The 16,310-nt window shown below is 33.2% G+C and overlaps 1 protein-coding gene across 1 annotated transcript; it reads right to left on the reverse strand.

The window, feature by feature from the left end:
* Positions 1–15,081: 15,081 nt before the first annotated feature.
* On the reverse strand, positions 15,082–16,029 carry LOC131280284 (olfactory receptor 8H1-like). The gene has a single exon (XM_058306387.1). The coding sequence runs from the start codon at positions 16,027–16,029 to the stop codon at positions 15,082–15,084; it is 948 nt and encodes a 315-aa protein (XP_058162370.1).
* Between the last annotated feature and the right edge of the window lie 281 nt (positions 16,030–16,310).

A 16,310-nucleotide genomic window follows, 5' to 3' on the forward strand; every position in this document is an offset into this window, starting at 1 on the left:
TGAGACCAAAAATATCCAAGTTATATTTTGATTTCCTGCTTTCATCTCTTTTGTTTATTCACTACCAATACTAGAAATTCACTCACTTACCTGAGACTCATGATTTCTAGGTTTTTGCCTGCAAATGTCCTAACTGTAGTGGATTATTAGATTCTGTCTTCATTACACTCCCTCAATGCATCCAGTTTTAGAAACATTGGGACTTGTAGTTGTTCCAATCAGGGACAGATGCTGGACATTATATATCCTGCCATAACCCACTTAATGCACTGGGGGAAGAGTGTAAACTACAATGTAAACTAATATCCATGTGGTGCAACAGTGCTCCAAAACATATTCACCAAATGCAATGAGTGTGCCACAATGATGAAAGAAGTTGTTGATGTGGGAGGAGTGGGATGTGGGGGTATGGGAACTTCTTATATTTTTTAATGTAACATTTCTTGTGATCTATGTATCTTCAAAAATACAATTAAAAATGATGGGGATGAGAGTGTGGGGAGTGGGGTGTATGGGAACCTCTTATGTTTTTTAATGTAACATTTTGTGTGATCTATTAACTTTAAAAAAGATAATTAAAAAATTAAATACATTTTTAAAAAAGAAGCATATTATGACTTTTCACATGATTATCAGGTCTTTCATAAATCATTTTCTTTTTCCTAATTACATTTTCACCCCTAATCCCACTGATTAAAACTGCCAAAAGAAGTTATTTGATATTATGGTTTTATAATAAAAGCAACTCTATACAATAGTTTCTAGCATAAGAACATCATATGGGAAAAATTTAATTGTATGTCTTATTTAGATGAATATTTTGCTTTGTGCACACGACTGAATGAGAAGCTTGAAAGGTAGACTCTTGTTTATTTTTCAAAACATTTTTTCATTTTTCCTATTTCCATGTGTTTTGAAGCATTCTTGTGTTTAGTTTTTATTTTTCATGAACTTTATATTTTTCTATGATATAAATTGACTTTAAGTTGCAAACTAAAAATGGTCCTGTAAAAGATTGTTAAATTGCTAGAAAAATATGGTGTAACAAAAAGAAAAACTACTAATAAAATCTTTAATAATTGAACAAAGGATGTAGTTGACAATAATGATCTGATTCTTGAGTACTTACCAAGAAATGATTCTTGGATAACACTACCACCATCTGGGTACCTCTTCTTTTTTTAGAAATTACACACTTTATTAACTTGGAAGTATTTATTTATTTTCAAATAATTATTGCTTATTAAATATTCTTGTTTAAATTTACAAATTGGTACATTTTTATGTCTGGAATAATTGGGTGGGTGTTTTGGGTCAAAATAAAATGCATTAAGATTAATCCTCCATGTCCACAGAGAAAATTGGTGTGAGAAGGGTGGCCATGGTGACTGCTGGGTGTGGGGAATGGGAGGAAGAGATGAGATGGGGAGGCGTTTTTGGGACTTGGAGTTGTCCTGGGTGGTGCTTCACGGACAACTACGGGACATTGTAGATCCCCCCAGGGCCCACTAGATGGAACGTGGGAGAGTGTGGGCTATGATGTGGACCATTGACTATGGGGTGCAGCAATGCCCAGAGATGTACCTATCAGGTGCAATGGATGTGTCATGATGATGGGAGATAGTGTTGCTGTGGTGGGAGTGGGGGGTAGGGGCGGTGGGGTTGAATGGGACTTCATATTTTTTGAATGTAATATTTAAAAAAAAATGAATTCAAAAAAAGAAATAAAAAAAGATTAATCCTATTAAAAACAAAGTAAAGAAAATTTTTATTTAATAGCATGATTATCCACAAAAATTTTAAACCCTTAAAAAAAGACATTATAGTTATAAAAGTAATCAGTTTGAAAGAGTGGCATGGGAAATCAGGAAGCTCTTCAATGCATCTTTCAGATCCTTTTTCCTTAAGCAATAAATTAGAGGACTCAGCATTAGTTTTACTAGGGTGATACAGTCTGTTTTTTTCTCCAGTGACTTAATCAGATTTTAATTTAATTTATTTTATTTTATTTTACTTTATTTTATTTTATCTATGATAAAGAAATGGTGACAACTTCAATATTGCTTTCTTAAATATCCATTCCTTTAGGGCAGGACACTACTTTTACTTCTTGGTCTTGATGTTTCTGGTATCTAATATGGGCTTGGCACATTGCTGGCTCTTAAATAATACAAAATGAAATTATTATGAAGTAAAGACATTGTGAAAAACAAAGACGAAATTGTCAAGATTGTTACTAACTTTCAAATATGCATTAAAATGTATTTAAATCCTCAAGGCTCTTATTTTTGGTCCAATTATTCACATGAGGATCATGTTGCTGCTGCTTCTATGATTTCCCCCATATCTTATCTTTTACTTTGCCTAAGACACAGTCAGTACCGCATACATTACAAGCACAATTAACAATACCTTTATTACTATCTCAGCTCTGACAATTTTTTCTTCTGTTTAACATTCTTTAAACTTTTAAAAGTTTTTTAAATGGCTGCTTTTACATTTCACATTGTTTATGATTTCTACTACAGCACAAACTCTCATTTGAAATTTATAATTAATTTTCCAAGAAATACGTTACATTTCTAAGATGTGAATATGATATTTAAGATAGCTACCTTTGACAAGCAAACAAAACTCTGACTTAGATTCTTAAATGTTGGATCTACTAAACACAGGATCATAAAATGCCACTTGTTAAAATATTTTTAAGAAACTATTCACAAAAGGCATACAATGACAAACTACATATCTCTAACACACACATTTAGCAAAGTTTTGTCACATGTACGTTATTTTTAAAAAGATATTTATTGTCTGGGCCATAAAAACACACTTGTACTTACCATTCTCCCTTTCGGCCAAGTTATTTTTCCAGATTCATTACTAGTTAGTGCCTGGTAATAATCCCAGGCTCATTCCCAAGAGTCATGCCGCATGCTGAGGGAAAGGTGGTTCACTTATATGCTGAGTCTGGCTTAGAGAGACCACATTTGAGCAACAAGGAGGATTTCTGGAGTTAACTCTTAGGCAGTATTTAATAATAGGCTAAGATTCAATTTCAAGAGAAAAGTTCCATAAGTATAATCACCATTGTCAAGGGATTTTTGATGTTCTATTAGAGAATGTATGAGAACTCCCCAGGATGGGAATTCAATATCCTTTTTGTTAATGTGTGGCTCTTCACCCACTGAGACAATGCCCCTGTAACACTTAAGCATATTTATATATGTTAGAGGCATGCTCCAGGTCAACTACTTCCTTGTGTCCCCACATAACTGACAACCTGCAACACTGATCTTCCTCCACACTGCTCTGACACTTCTGTGATCCAAAACCTCTCCAAAAATGAAGCCAACAAAATAAATAAAATTAATAAGAAAATTTTCTAATAATTTAAAATATGACCAATAATATACAAAAATATTAAAACAATTTGAATAATAAGGAAAAAACTTTAAAAATTTAGACATTGTATCATCAATGTAATATCTGTTGTCATTTTGTACAGTGATATTTTCTTCCATATATTCCAACAGTGTCTTATTTTTTTATTTATCTTCAAAGGAACTTTAGAATGCATAAAAATCACCTAGAGAAAACAGGCGTTTCTCATATACCCAATGCTCTCCTCTTTTCCCCTCCTACTTTTTAATAACATTTTACATGTGGTTGGTACATTTCTTATAATTAGTGTATAGTCAGAAGATCATTCCAGAGGTTATGCTTATGCACATCTCAGCAGGATCTCATTAACTGTCACACTAAACAGTGTCTCAATAGTGAGGCTCCTGAGGGTTCTAGAGATATCCAGAAAAAATAAGCAGGCCAGGGAGCTTAGAAGTTCAGTACCCTGCCAGTCAGTCTTACTTTGGAGTTTATGTTCCCCAATATAACATAATTATACTCATTTATATGTTCTCTACACATGGCTTTTCTGGTCCTTTTATTCGAACCCATAATTAGCACAACACTTGAAAATATGTGTATCAGAGACTTAAATCTTTGGTCCTTCCATTTGCCAGTAAAGTCCTGAATTTCAGCAGAGTTTCAACACCTACTCTTCAGTTTATTGGACCAACCCAACACAACTAACAAGGACATGGTGATAGACAATGTCCATCCCAAGGAACAGAGAGTGTCTGCAACTTGGAGCAAGATAGCTCCATCCATCTGCCTCATGGGATCTAAGTCCCCACTCATTTAGAAGAAGAGTGGGCATTGCCATCAAAAAATCCTCAAGATTGGGGAATGAACAATAGACTAAAGTAGACATTATTATTCTACTATAGACTTATTATTACTCTAGCAATAAAAGAACACTTACAATTGATGTAAATGTAGTGGCCACCAGAGGTCCTGAGGGATAGGAAAAGGAATAATAGGTATAGTATGAGCACATTTTTGTAACATTGGATTTGTCCTGCATGACAGTGCAGAGATGGACACAGCCCATTGTATATTTTGTCATAACTTACAAAATTGTGTGCAACAAAGTGTAAAACATAATGTAAACTCTAGTCCATATTTAGTAGCAATGTTTCAGTATGGGTTCATCAATTGTAACTCATGTGCCACATTAACAAAGGACGTTGTTAATGTGGGAAAGTTTGGTGGGGAAGGAGTGGGGCAAAGGGGAATCCCTTATATTTCTTATGTAATAATTATGTAATCTAAAACTTCCTTAAAAAATAAGAAAAAATAATTATAAAAAGAAATATGTTGTTACAAATGATTTTTGTTTTGATTTCCTTAAACCCCTCAATTCCCATTTACAGGAAAACACCATTGATTCTTATGAACTTATTGTGTTTTTCTGAAACTTCTTTAATGCATTTAGTATTATGCATTTGGATACATAAACTAGCTAGATTTTTTCCTAGTTAGTTTTATAATTTGCTTTAGTATTTCTAAAATTTGTGCCATTTTCTGTTTGTTTTTGTTTTCCTCTCAGCAGTAAAATTTTGAGATGTACTTCTCTCTTTATTTTTAAATTTAAAAACTGTCACTTTATTTTTTATGGAATATGGTCATTTGTTCAATTGAAAGCTTTGGACATGAGAAAGGCTTTTCTGATTCAGACATGAATAAAGATCATAGTGTACACTTAAAATTATATATTCATAAAAATAAGTTAGAGAAAGGGAAATTAAAATGAAGCTTATGTTTACATTTTTGCAAAGAGCTCAATTCAGTTCTCCTTTCCTACAGAATGCAAAGAAGGCACCCAAAAGTCAACCTTACTGCTGTTTAGTCAAAAATTACTAGATTATTAGAAATAGTTTCAAATAGGAGAATGCACATATTTTGAAGTAACACATTTAACGAGTAACTTAAGTTAGGTGAGCCACTTTTTGGTAGGCACAGTTTGTTTCCATCTCAACTGTGGAAATAAAATTCTGCCTTAGGGACCTTACCTGGAGGTCTAGGCTGTGGTATGGAAGCCACCCAATAGCCAATATCAAGCAGGGAGTCTGTTGGAAATCTCCATGAGAAGTGTCTAGTGTAGAGAGTAGAATGTTTCCCTTTTGATCACAATCATCATGAGTCTCAAGTACTTGAAAATGGGGAACTGCCATTCCTGCACTATGGTTTTAATTTAAAGCATTACATTTACCAATGATTTGATAAAAATAATTGATGTTATAAATTCCCATTGATTTATTTTAGATAAATAAAATATGTACATGATATTTCAATTTTATGCATCCTTCACATAATATCAAATATTTAAATTAGTACAAATATTTCAATGCATCTAAGAAATATACATTCTGCAATGCCACCATGTTCATGTTCATGAAGTTGAATAAAACATGTCTGAAAATTTAGCTTATTGTTAGTCATTTTTTGTTTTTTGTTTTTTTAAAGATGAAGTTACTTTTCCAAGCTCAAACTTTCAGGTGATAAACTGGGTATTTTATTTCAGGAAAAATAAGGACAGGCTGTTTTCTTCTCAGTCATGTGAACATCTCAGTATGACAAAACCTTAGCGTATTTCATTTTATGGATGTCAGTCTTTTGTAGGTCAATGAATGCAGCTTGTCCTAATGCATGGCAAATGCCTTACCTCTTTAAACCCCAGAGAAGATAATGATTTGAGAATGGTTCAAACACCCTGGTCTATTACACAATGAAGGAAATATAAAAGTTACCTTTCTGATATCAAGCTCCTAAATATGGATCCTGGATTTAGTGTCCAATCACTAAGTCTTGCTGTTTATATAGAGGTGCTTCTTTAACATTTTATTTTTTGTCATGCACTTTTTTCTTATCAATAAATTGCCAGTTTTGGCCCTTGCAGCTTGCTGTATCATTATTTTGTTACTCATATTTTAACTTAATTACAACATAGTGTTTCTCTTTTCATATGCTCATTATTCTTGTGAGGTCCTTGGATGGATTTTAGAAACATACTTTGTCAAAAGAAACATGACCATTTCATACATATCTCATATTTGTTTATGTAATCTCTAAAATGATAATGAAATAAATATCATCCAATGATTAATAATAAAATTTTTATATCAGCTATTACTGAAAGAATTAAATCATGACAGTTATGACAAGGTGAATTTGATTTCTGATATTCTTCTTTATTCCATCAGACTGTCTCTCATTCAGTGGAGTGTGAAAAACAAAAATGAGGATATAATTGAGTGGGCTCTATTTTCACAGGATATTGCTTTGAAAACTTATAAATATAAACAAAATGTGAGGTTTGCCATCCAATATGGATATATACAGAATTCAGTTGAAGATTGTAACTGAAGTTACTATATTTATATTGATGGGCTTCCTGGGTTATTGTAATTTTTAATTTTTAATTTTAAGTTTTAAAGAAACTTTAGAATACATAAATGTGAAATAAAGATATAGGGTATTACCATATGCCTCACCCCCTCCCCTTCCCACATTTTCCCACATTATCAACATCCTTCATTAGTGTGGTACATTTGTTATAGTTGATAAAAACATATTGAAACATTGCTACTAACCTTGTAACATAGTTTAAATAAACGTTTACACTCTGTCCCACACAATTTTGTAGGTTATGACAAAATATATACGTACTATTTCCATTATTGCAATGTCGCTCAGGACAACTGCAATATCTTGAAAATTCCCCCTTACTATACCTATTCTCCCTTTCCCTACCCTCCTAAACTCTGTTGGCAAATTAACAAACACTGAAGGAACTTCCTGACATAGCTCATTATAATACTACAGCAAGTCCCTTCAAATATAGTTTGCCTGCTTTAAATTTACTTTCCAATTTTAGTAATCTCTGCCTGTTCTGGTACATCCAACTTCATTTTTATAATGCACTTACTCTCCCTAACAACTTCCATAAGTTTGAGATCAAATTAACCAGCGACTTTCCTGATTCATGGTGTCCCACCAAAAGTGTGGCTTTTAACATGTACTGTAATGGTGAAATCTCTCTGACCCAGGATAAGTGATAGACCACCTCAAATTCCACCAAAGCAGAGGAAATTTTTGTTATACTGAAGAATAATGGATTTATCTTCCAAACTTGACACAATTTCTGAATTTTTAAAGAAATAGTTGATGGGCTCACTTTTCCAACAATAGAGCATCCTCACCCAAGGTATTTTTTTCCTATGATAGGAAGCATATTGCAAGCAAGAAGGGATCATCTTTTTGAAGATGATAAAGCTTATTTTTTGTTTCAAGTTCAGTGACATAACAATGAAGAAAATGGTCAGTTGTGTTGTGTATTTCAAGTTGAAGACAGGGAACGTTCAACTCTGAAATTTTGAAGTAGCTAAAGAAACACTGGTATAACAAATGAATGAAAAGATAATGTCAGATATTCATACACTCTGGAAAAAATATGCCAGCCTCTCTAAAACTACGATCTGGTTTCCATGGCACATGGAACACAAAATTAGGTTAATGCTATCTGAATTATTCACAGTGTGCCAGGGTATTATAATAACTCAAAGAGAATGACCTCACTTTTTATCAAGGTAACAAATCAAATGGTGACTACATATAAAGCATATATTACTGATGGAGGGTGAAATATGTATGAGATCAGGAAATAAAAGTTGTACTAAAGAAAACTCAAGATTGCATTTTTCTCTTCAGGAAATACCATGCATTTTTTAAGATTTATTTATTTAGTTATCCCCCCCACCCCAATTTGGCTGCTCTCTGCGTCTATTCACTGTGTGTTCTTCTGTGACTACTTCTATCCTTATCAGAGGCATTGGGAATCTGTGTCTCTTTTTGTTGAGTCATCTCTCTATGTCAGCTCTCCATGCGTGCTGCACCATTCCTGGGCAGGCTGCACTTTCTGTCGTGCTAGGTGGCTCTCCTTATGGGGCACTCCTTGCACGTGGGGCTCCCCTACGCGGGGACACCCCTGTGTGGCACGGCACTCCTTGCGTGCATCAGCACTGCTCATGGGCCAGCTCCACACGGGTCAAGGAGGCCTCGGGTTTGAACCGCAGACCTCCCATGTGGTAGGCGGATGCCCTATCCATTGGGCCAAGTCTGCTTCCCTATACCAGTGTTTCTTGCATTCAAATCATGCCATGCTACATTCAGTAATAAAGTTGACTTTTTGAACCAGAAGAGTTTTAGTGGTCTTTGATTAAAGAGAAAGTGTTTTGACAAATACTAATTTAAAATGTCTAATTGAGAATAAAAACAACATATACATAGGAAATTTTATCAGTGAAAGATACAGTAGTGTTCAATGAAAGGCTGAAATAAAATTTTAAAAAGCACACAGAGAAATACAATATGAGAAACAAAATGATACTTCAACAAATTCATCAGTAGAATCAATCAGTACAGCTGAAAAAAGAATGTAATGTAATAAAATATAAATCATCCAATCATAAAGTTAAAGAAAAGTAAAGAATGGGGAAAAATTACCAGGAGCTATGGGACAGTATCAGACAGTTTAATATACATGTAGTTAGAATTCAGCAACAAGAATAGAGGTAATGAACTTGAAACTATATTCAAGGACATATTGGCCAATAATTTCCCAAAAGTAAGTAAAGTCATTAAAATACAGAGACATGAATATCAGGAAATCCTCAGAGAACATAAATAGAAAAATAAATCAACTGACCATGAAACACACTGAGATTCATCAGACTCACTGATGAAAAATAAAGACTGATTTACAATTATGGAAGTAGTCAGAGGAAAGTACATTTCACAAAGAGAAGAAAAACATAAATATTATAAAATACTTGACATCGAAAATGATATATGCTAAAAGATCCTGGATAAAAATAACCCAGATAAAAATAACCCAGGGTTCAATACCACTGAAAATAATTTTTAAGTATAAGAAAAAAATCAAATAATTTTTGGGAAAAATGACACACAAACACAGAATATTATATGTATATATATTTTTTGTCAGCAGACTTGTGTTTTAAAAATATCCAGTCAGGAATAAGATAATAGAAGGACAGTTGGGTCTATATATAGTCACAAATGAAGCTAAAATGTACAAGTGAAAGTAAATATACCAATTAATTGATTTGTAAAACTTTAATTGCTAAAAATAATTGCCTGAAGCAAAACTAGATTGATGAACTGTCCAGCTAAAATCATATGTAAAAGTAAAATTTATGAGAAAAATAACAAAATGGGAAAGAAAATTGAATCTCTTCTATTATACAAATCTAATTTTTAAGTTATATGGTATATTATTATTGACAGACAATGATCAATTAAACAGGCACATGAAAATCTCTAAGGCAGAGTTTAGATAGCTAAGAGACTTCGAAATGAGTTCAGAGGGGTTGCACGTATGCAGGTCTCAGCAGAATCTCAGAGAAAGAGAAAGCCAAAGTAGATATAACTCCAGGTAGTGCTGTTCCTGAGGACTATGGAGACACCCAGGTCCCACAGTCATGGCAGATGGCTTTGGAATTCAATGCCTTGCCAGCGGGCCTTACATTGTAATTTTGTGTTCCTGAGTGTGATGGAGTTGGTCTCATATGTGACTTCTCTACACATGCCTCTTCTGTCACTTTTACAGAACCTATGGTTGGTACTGGGGTTGGTGTATACCCAGCAGACTTGAATCTCTGGACTGTCCGTTTACCAGCTAGGCCCTGAGCCTCAGCGGAGTTGTAACACCTCCTCTCCAGTTCGTTGGACTTACCCAGGTCAGCAAACAAGGATGGGAGGATGGTCAAACACCACACCAAGGAACCAAAAGAGTCAACTACTGCAAGCAGGAGAATCCCATTCATCAGCCATGTGGGATCTAATCCTTCTCTCAATTGAGAGGTGGAGTGGGCATCTCCATCCAGGGTCCTCAGGATGAAGTAATAAAATATGGATTAAAGTGGACTTACTGGTATTCTACTACAGAATTATTGTGATTCTAGCAATGGAAATAATTGTCATTGATGTGGAGGCAATGGCCATGGAAGTTGGGAAAAAATGGCCATGAGAGAGGGAAAAAATGTGATGTGGGGCATTTTTAGGACTTGGAGTTTTCCTTAATAATATTGCAGGGACAGATGCAGGACATTATATAACCTGTCATAACCCACTGAATGGACTTGGAGAAAATAAAAATTACAGCATAAACTATAATCCATGTTGTGTAGCAGTGCTCCAAAATGTATTCATCAAGTGCAATGAAAAGTTGTTAATGTGGAAGGAGTGGGGGATGTGGGACGTGGGGTATATGGGAACCTCTTATATTTTTTAAAGTAACATTTTGTGTGATTTATGTATTTTTTTTAAAAAGATAAAATAAAAATCCCTATGGCAACCACTAAAAAGAGAAAACAAAACATATAAAATTTATGGGATTATAATAAGGATATCAGTATAATCACAAACAAATATAAAAAGGATGTAAGAAAGTGTTATAAACAACTTTTAGATGGTAAATTTGATAATTTAGAGGAAATGTACAATTTTTAAATGTTGACATCACAAGAAAGGTATAAACTGTTTAGTCCTTTGTCTCTTAAATAAAATGAATTTTTTCTTGGAAACCATCTAAATGACAAAATATCTGAAATTGTTTTCCAAATGTAAAAATCTCACCATTCCTTCAGATTAGAATCTGGACAGAATGCTCTGTGAAACCTCTTCAACCTTGCAGAAGAGGATAACTTGGGAAATGTACAGCCACAATAAAAGAACCCTGGGACCCAGAATTACCTTAAGGAAGGAGCGACCCACAAAACCTAGTCAGTTAAAGTCTGCACTGTTATACCCAAGGATGGTGTTTTTGCTTTTGTTTCTCAAGCCCTTTCTTACACCAACCAGACTTTCCCTAAACAATACAAATTCTCTTCCCAACCCAATCACATCACCAGCTAAATCAGTCATTCTTTTCCAGAGCTCTTAACTTTCCATAAACTGGACTCAATATATTTTTGAGAATATTTAGCAACTATCTCCAAATTGCACCGCCTTCTATTAGCACGTCTAGTGAGGTCTGCAAGTAACATACCCTTCTAAAAAAACCAGTATTTTTAAAATACTTTTTAATATAATACAGTTATTTATTATATGTTTTCAACTCTGCTAATGGTAGTATAATTTTGTAGGGAAAAAAATGCCCTATGACAAAGTGGTGATTAAGAATGTAAGCACTGAAGTCAGACTTTGGATTCTTATTTGAACTTGTGCAGATCATTTTTGACCAGTAGGCTCTTATAAATTTTTTGATTTTTCCTCTTAATGTGATGGAAAGCTTTGTAGGTTTTGTATGTAAGGGCCAGAGTACAACTTACATTTTAGCAGTATCATTCAGGCCTCTATATTGAGATTAGATTCAAGGCAGAAAATAGTGGGATAGTCTAGAATTCTGTGACAACAAATGAAAGACTGAGATTATGGTTCTTTTGGCCAGAGTTCTAGCAGTAGAGATGCTGAGAAATAGTCACACTCCAAATATATTCAGCACAAATATTCAATATAGTGTGACATAGAGAAAATTCTAGAATGAATTTTAAATATTTGCCTGAACAAGTAGGAGAATAGTGTTACACTACCTGAGATTAAATTTTAGATACTGAGAGTTATCTTGTAAAGATAAACTATGCTAATTATATATCTACAGCCCTTTGACTATTGTTAGGCACTCAGTAGATGTTCAGTAAATGTCATCTATTTTTACCATCATTATATAACATCAATCATTTTCAAACAAAACTATTTTCCTATTTGTTATGTTCTGTTCCAGTCTTATTTTATTTATCATTTTAAAGACTTCCAACCTTTATAATACATAGAAATTTAATATACCACTATGAACAAAAGAATTTCTTGTTAAAAATACTTTCTACCACATTTTACATAAAACATGATATACACTGATATAAATAGGTCAAATAGAGTGACAATGTAAAGTGTCTTGTGTGGTCACATTGGCCAATGTTTATATTGCATTTATTTTATAGCACCATAAATTCTTTATAGAATATATTATAAGAGGACAGGGTATTCTAAATTTAATTAAAACTTAAACAGTTCCTGAACTTACTTCTCTCTGAAAAATTACAGTATCTGTTCACCACTATTGTCCAACAAACCAACTGGATATATTTTTTAAATCATAGTAATATAAATAAATGAAAATGAGATTAGCACAACATAAAAAAGACCAGAAAATATAGAGTCCATATATATAAGAAAAGATGTATTGCATATACAAGATTGGAGATTAGATTACAAAGTATATTATTTGAAAGATAAATGTTAAAGACGTAGCTAATTGCAAACTAAACAAAAGGTATTAGAAGAAATATGAATTCTATAGAGATTTCAGAGCTAAATTAAATCTTAATACAATAATTTATATTGTTACTACGATGTTATAGTTTTTATTTAAATTCAGAATGAAGAGAAAATTCATGGATATTTTACTTATTTGAATAAGTAAATAAATCATGAATAACTACTTAGGATTCATTAACATTTTAATCCTAAAGTAGTTTGAACTTTATTACTTCAGTATCATTTAATAAAATGAACAAATATTCTTCAAAGAAAACCTTAATATAAATTAAAAGAATACAAATCACTTGGAGAAAATATAACTAATAACCACTGATTATGTTAAATATAAATAATCATATATAGGAAAATTAAGAACATTTTCTTTCTTAACTATACACTGAAGAGCAGAGAAAATTAAAACTAATTCCAGATTATGCAGATGTATTTGTAAAAGGAAATATTAGCCAGCTACCTTGATGAAAGTTACAGGATGTTACAAAATTTAAATTATTTTTTTAAAGATTTATTTTTATTTATTTCTTTCCCCTCCCCCCCACAGTTGTCTGTTCTCTGTGTCCATTTTGCTGCGTGTTCTTCTTTGTCAGCTTCTGTTGTTGTCAGTGGCATGGGAATCTGTGTTTCTTTTTGTTGCATCATCTTGTTGTGTCAGCTCTCCGTGTGTGCGGCGTCATTCCCAGGCAGGCTGAACTTTCTTTCATGCTGGACAGCTCTCCTTATGAAGTGCACTCCTTGTGCATAGGGCTCCCCTATGCAGGGGACACCCCTGTGTGGCACGGCACTCCTTGTGCGCATCAGCACTGCGCATGGGCCAGCTCCACATGGGTCAAAGAGGCCCGGGGTTTGAACCACAGACCTCCCATGTGGTAGAGGACATCCTAACCACTGGGCCAAGTCCACTTCCCTGAATTCATTTTTAATTCTTCTTAGCATTACCATATTTCTCTATTAAAATTTTAAAACAAATGAACACAAAATTTAACTCAACATTTATATCTTTCTAAAAATCATGAACTTACAGAAACCAGGCAAAATGCAATGTGTTTTTTCAATCAAACCAAAATTATACAAAGAAATAATAATTTATTAATTGGTTGATGCATTGCAGAATGGCAGGGTTTTCAAATGATTAAAATAGAGACACAAAAGAAGTATAATCTAATGCATATATATAGCTTCATGAATTTACAAAACATCAGGGTTTAAAGCATTAGAAGATTCTTGATTTTGCTCTTTTACCAAGAGCTTGTTCATCTCTCAACTTGAAATGACAAAGGAATTACCAAAGTTTATAGTAATGAGTGGAAAACAAAAACTGCAAAAAAAACCCCAGAAAAAGATAATATATATATATATTTATATCTACATCTGTATATCTAATATATAAATATATAAATAGCCTAGACCATTAACAAAACTCTTCAATGTTAACTTATATTTCCTCTACAACTTCTTTCTTATTGCAATATTTTACTTTGCTCCACCACAATATGTTGACATTCTCTTGGTCCTTTTTAGCTGTTTGTTTATTAATAAGATTAGCCAAAAATATATATAAAAAAGCAGCAAACAAATTCATAACAAAAAGCTTTGTATATTCAAAATTTTATAAGAATATAAGCATTCTCATTATCCTGATCAAAATTTATTAGTACTACATTAAATTTTTTCTATTAATGATCTTAATCTTTAATGTACCTCTCTGGATGAAGAATTATTCTGCTTGTACAGTTGAGGGGACTAGAATTAAACTTTCAGTGACTCACTAAGAGCTATACAGCTAAAAAGCTGGCAGATCTACAAACTAAACTCTGGATTTCTCAGACCAAATCAGCATTCTTTTATGACTTCCTATATATTTTTTTCCCTATGAAATAAATGAATCTGTAAGCACTCTTCATAACAAAATTCTCTGAAATTGGTATATGCATGGGGATTTATATGAAACAGTTTGAAGGATGACATTCCTTTTTGGTTGTTGTTTTTACACATTAGTTGCCCTTTAAAACTTACAGGGAGCAGACGTAGCTCAAGGTTGAGTGCCTGCTTCCCATGTTTGAGGTACTAAGTTCAAAAAACATACAAAAACAAACAAAAACACACATACATTTAAAACACAGGTCTAATACATATTCAATGACTTCTAGCTACTATGTGGATTTCTAAAATCATATTCTTGAGAATGTTTCAGATCACTTGTCATCAAATAGTGTATGGTGCCACAGAAATTCAAATTAATTAATGGATGCTACTGGATTTAGAGAATAAATATATAAATAGGAAAGAAAAAAGTATACACTTAAATGTTAAACATTATGGTCATTTCAATTGTCTGGTATTCTCTCTCTTCTGCTTGACTCTAATGAAAGCATTTTTCACTTCTTTGTTCCTAAGACTGTAAATGAGGGGATTCAGCATAGGGATCATCATAGTATAAAACACAGAAGCCACCTGATCCTTTCCCAAGGAGTAGGCATTCTTTGGTTTTAAATAAGTAAAAATCATGGTGCTGTAAAAGACGGTGACTCCCAGGAGGTGGGAGGCACAAGTAGAGAAGGCTTTGTACTTTCCTGAAGAGGAATTAAGTTTCAGGATAGTAAACAGAATGGACACATAAGACACAGAGATTGTGGTAAGAGACACTACTACATTTAAACTAGCAAAAATGAATATCCTGATTTCAGTACCACGAGTGTCAGTACAGGACAGTGCTAAAATTGGTGTTAAGTCACAGAAATAGTGAGAGATTACCTTGGATTTGCAGAAATGCAACCTGTTCATGTAAAGAACAATGACTAATGATTCAGTAAAACCAATCATGTAGGACCCAGTGATGAGGGTACTGCAGAGTCTTGTGGACATAACAACAGGATATTGAAGAGGATTGCAGATAGCCACATAACGGTCATAGGCCATTGAAGAGAGAAAGAAAAATTCAGTGACACCCAAGAAGACAAAAAAATACATCTGTGTAAAGCAGTTCATGAATGAAATATAGTTTCTGGAAGTCAGTAAGTTCTCTAAGGTTTTAGGTGTGATGACCGTTGAGTAACAGAGGTCAAGGAATGACAGATGACTGAGAAAAAAATACATGGGTGTGTGAAGATGGAGATCCAAGCGAATTACCAGTATCATCCCTGCATTCCCCAGCAGTGTAACAAGATATATCAGGAGAAATAACATAAAGAGAATTCGCTGGATCTCTTCAGAGTCTGTCAGTCCCATCAGGATGAAGTCAGGTACATTTGTATTATTCCTACTTCCCATAGAATTCAAGTGTCGTTAACTGTTGAGAAATCAATGTCATAAATAGCATGAATGACTTCATAACAGTTTTTGTTTATACAAATGATCTGGCCCATTTTCTAAAAAATAAATTATGTTAATAATCCTATAAATTCATAATAAAGAACAGTTTGCTAAATATGAATGAAAAAATCTTAGTTTGTCAAATATAAATTTGGTATAAATCAACATTTAGATTTTGTATGGTAGAAATGTATATATGCTACATAATAGAATTATTAAAACAGTGTTATAAATACTTA

This window comes from Dasypus novemcinctus, chromosome 10, assembly GCF_030445035.2.
Source record: "Dasypus novemcinctus isolate mDasNov1 chromosome 10, mDasNov1.1.hap2, whole genome shotgun sequence".
Taxonomy (NCBI): domain Eukaryota; kingdom Metazoa; phylum Chordata; class Mammalia; order Cingulata; family Dasypodidae; genus Dasypus; species Dasypus novemcinctus.

Coding starts and splice junctions, on each gene's coding strand:
- LOC131280284 (XM_058306387.1), bottom strand. CDS start 16,029: ATGGGAAGTAGGAATAATACAAATGTACCTGACTTCATCCTGATGGGA.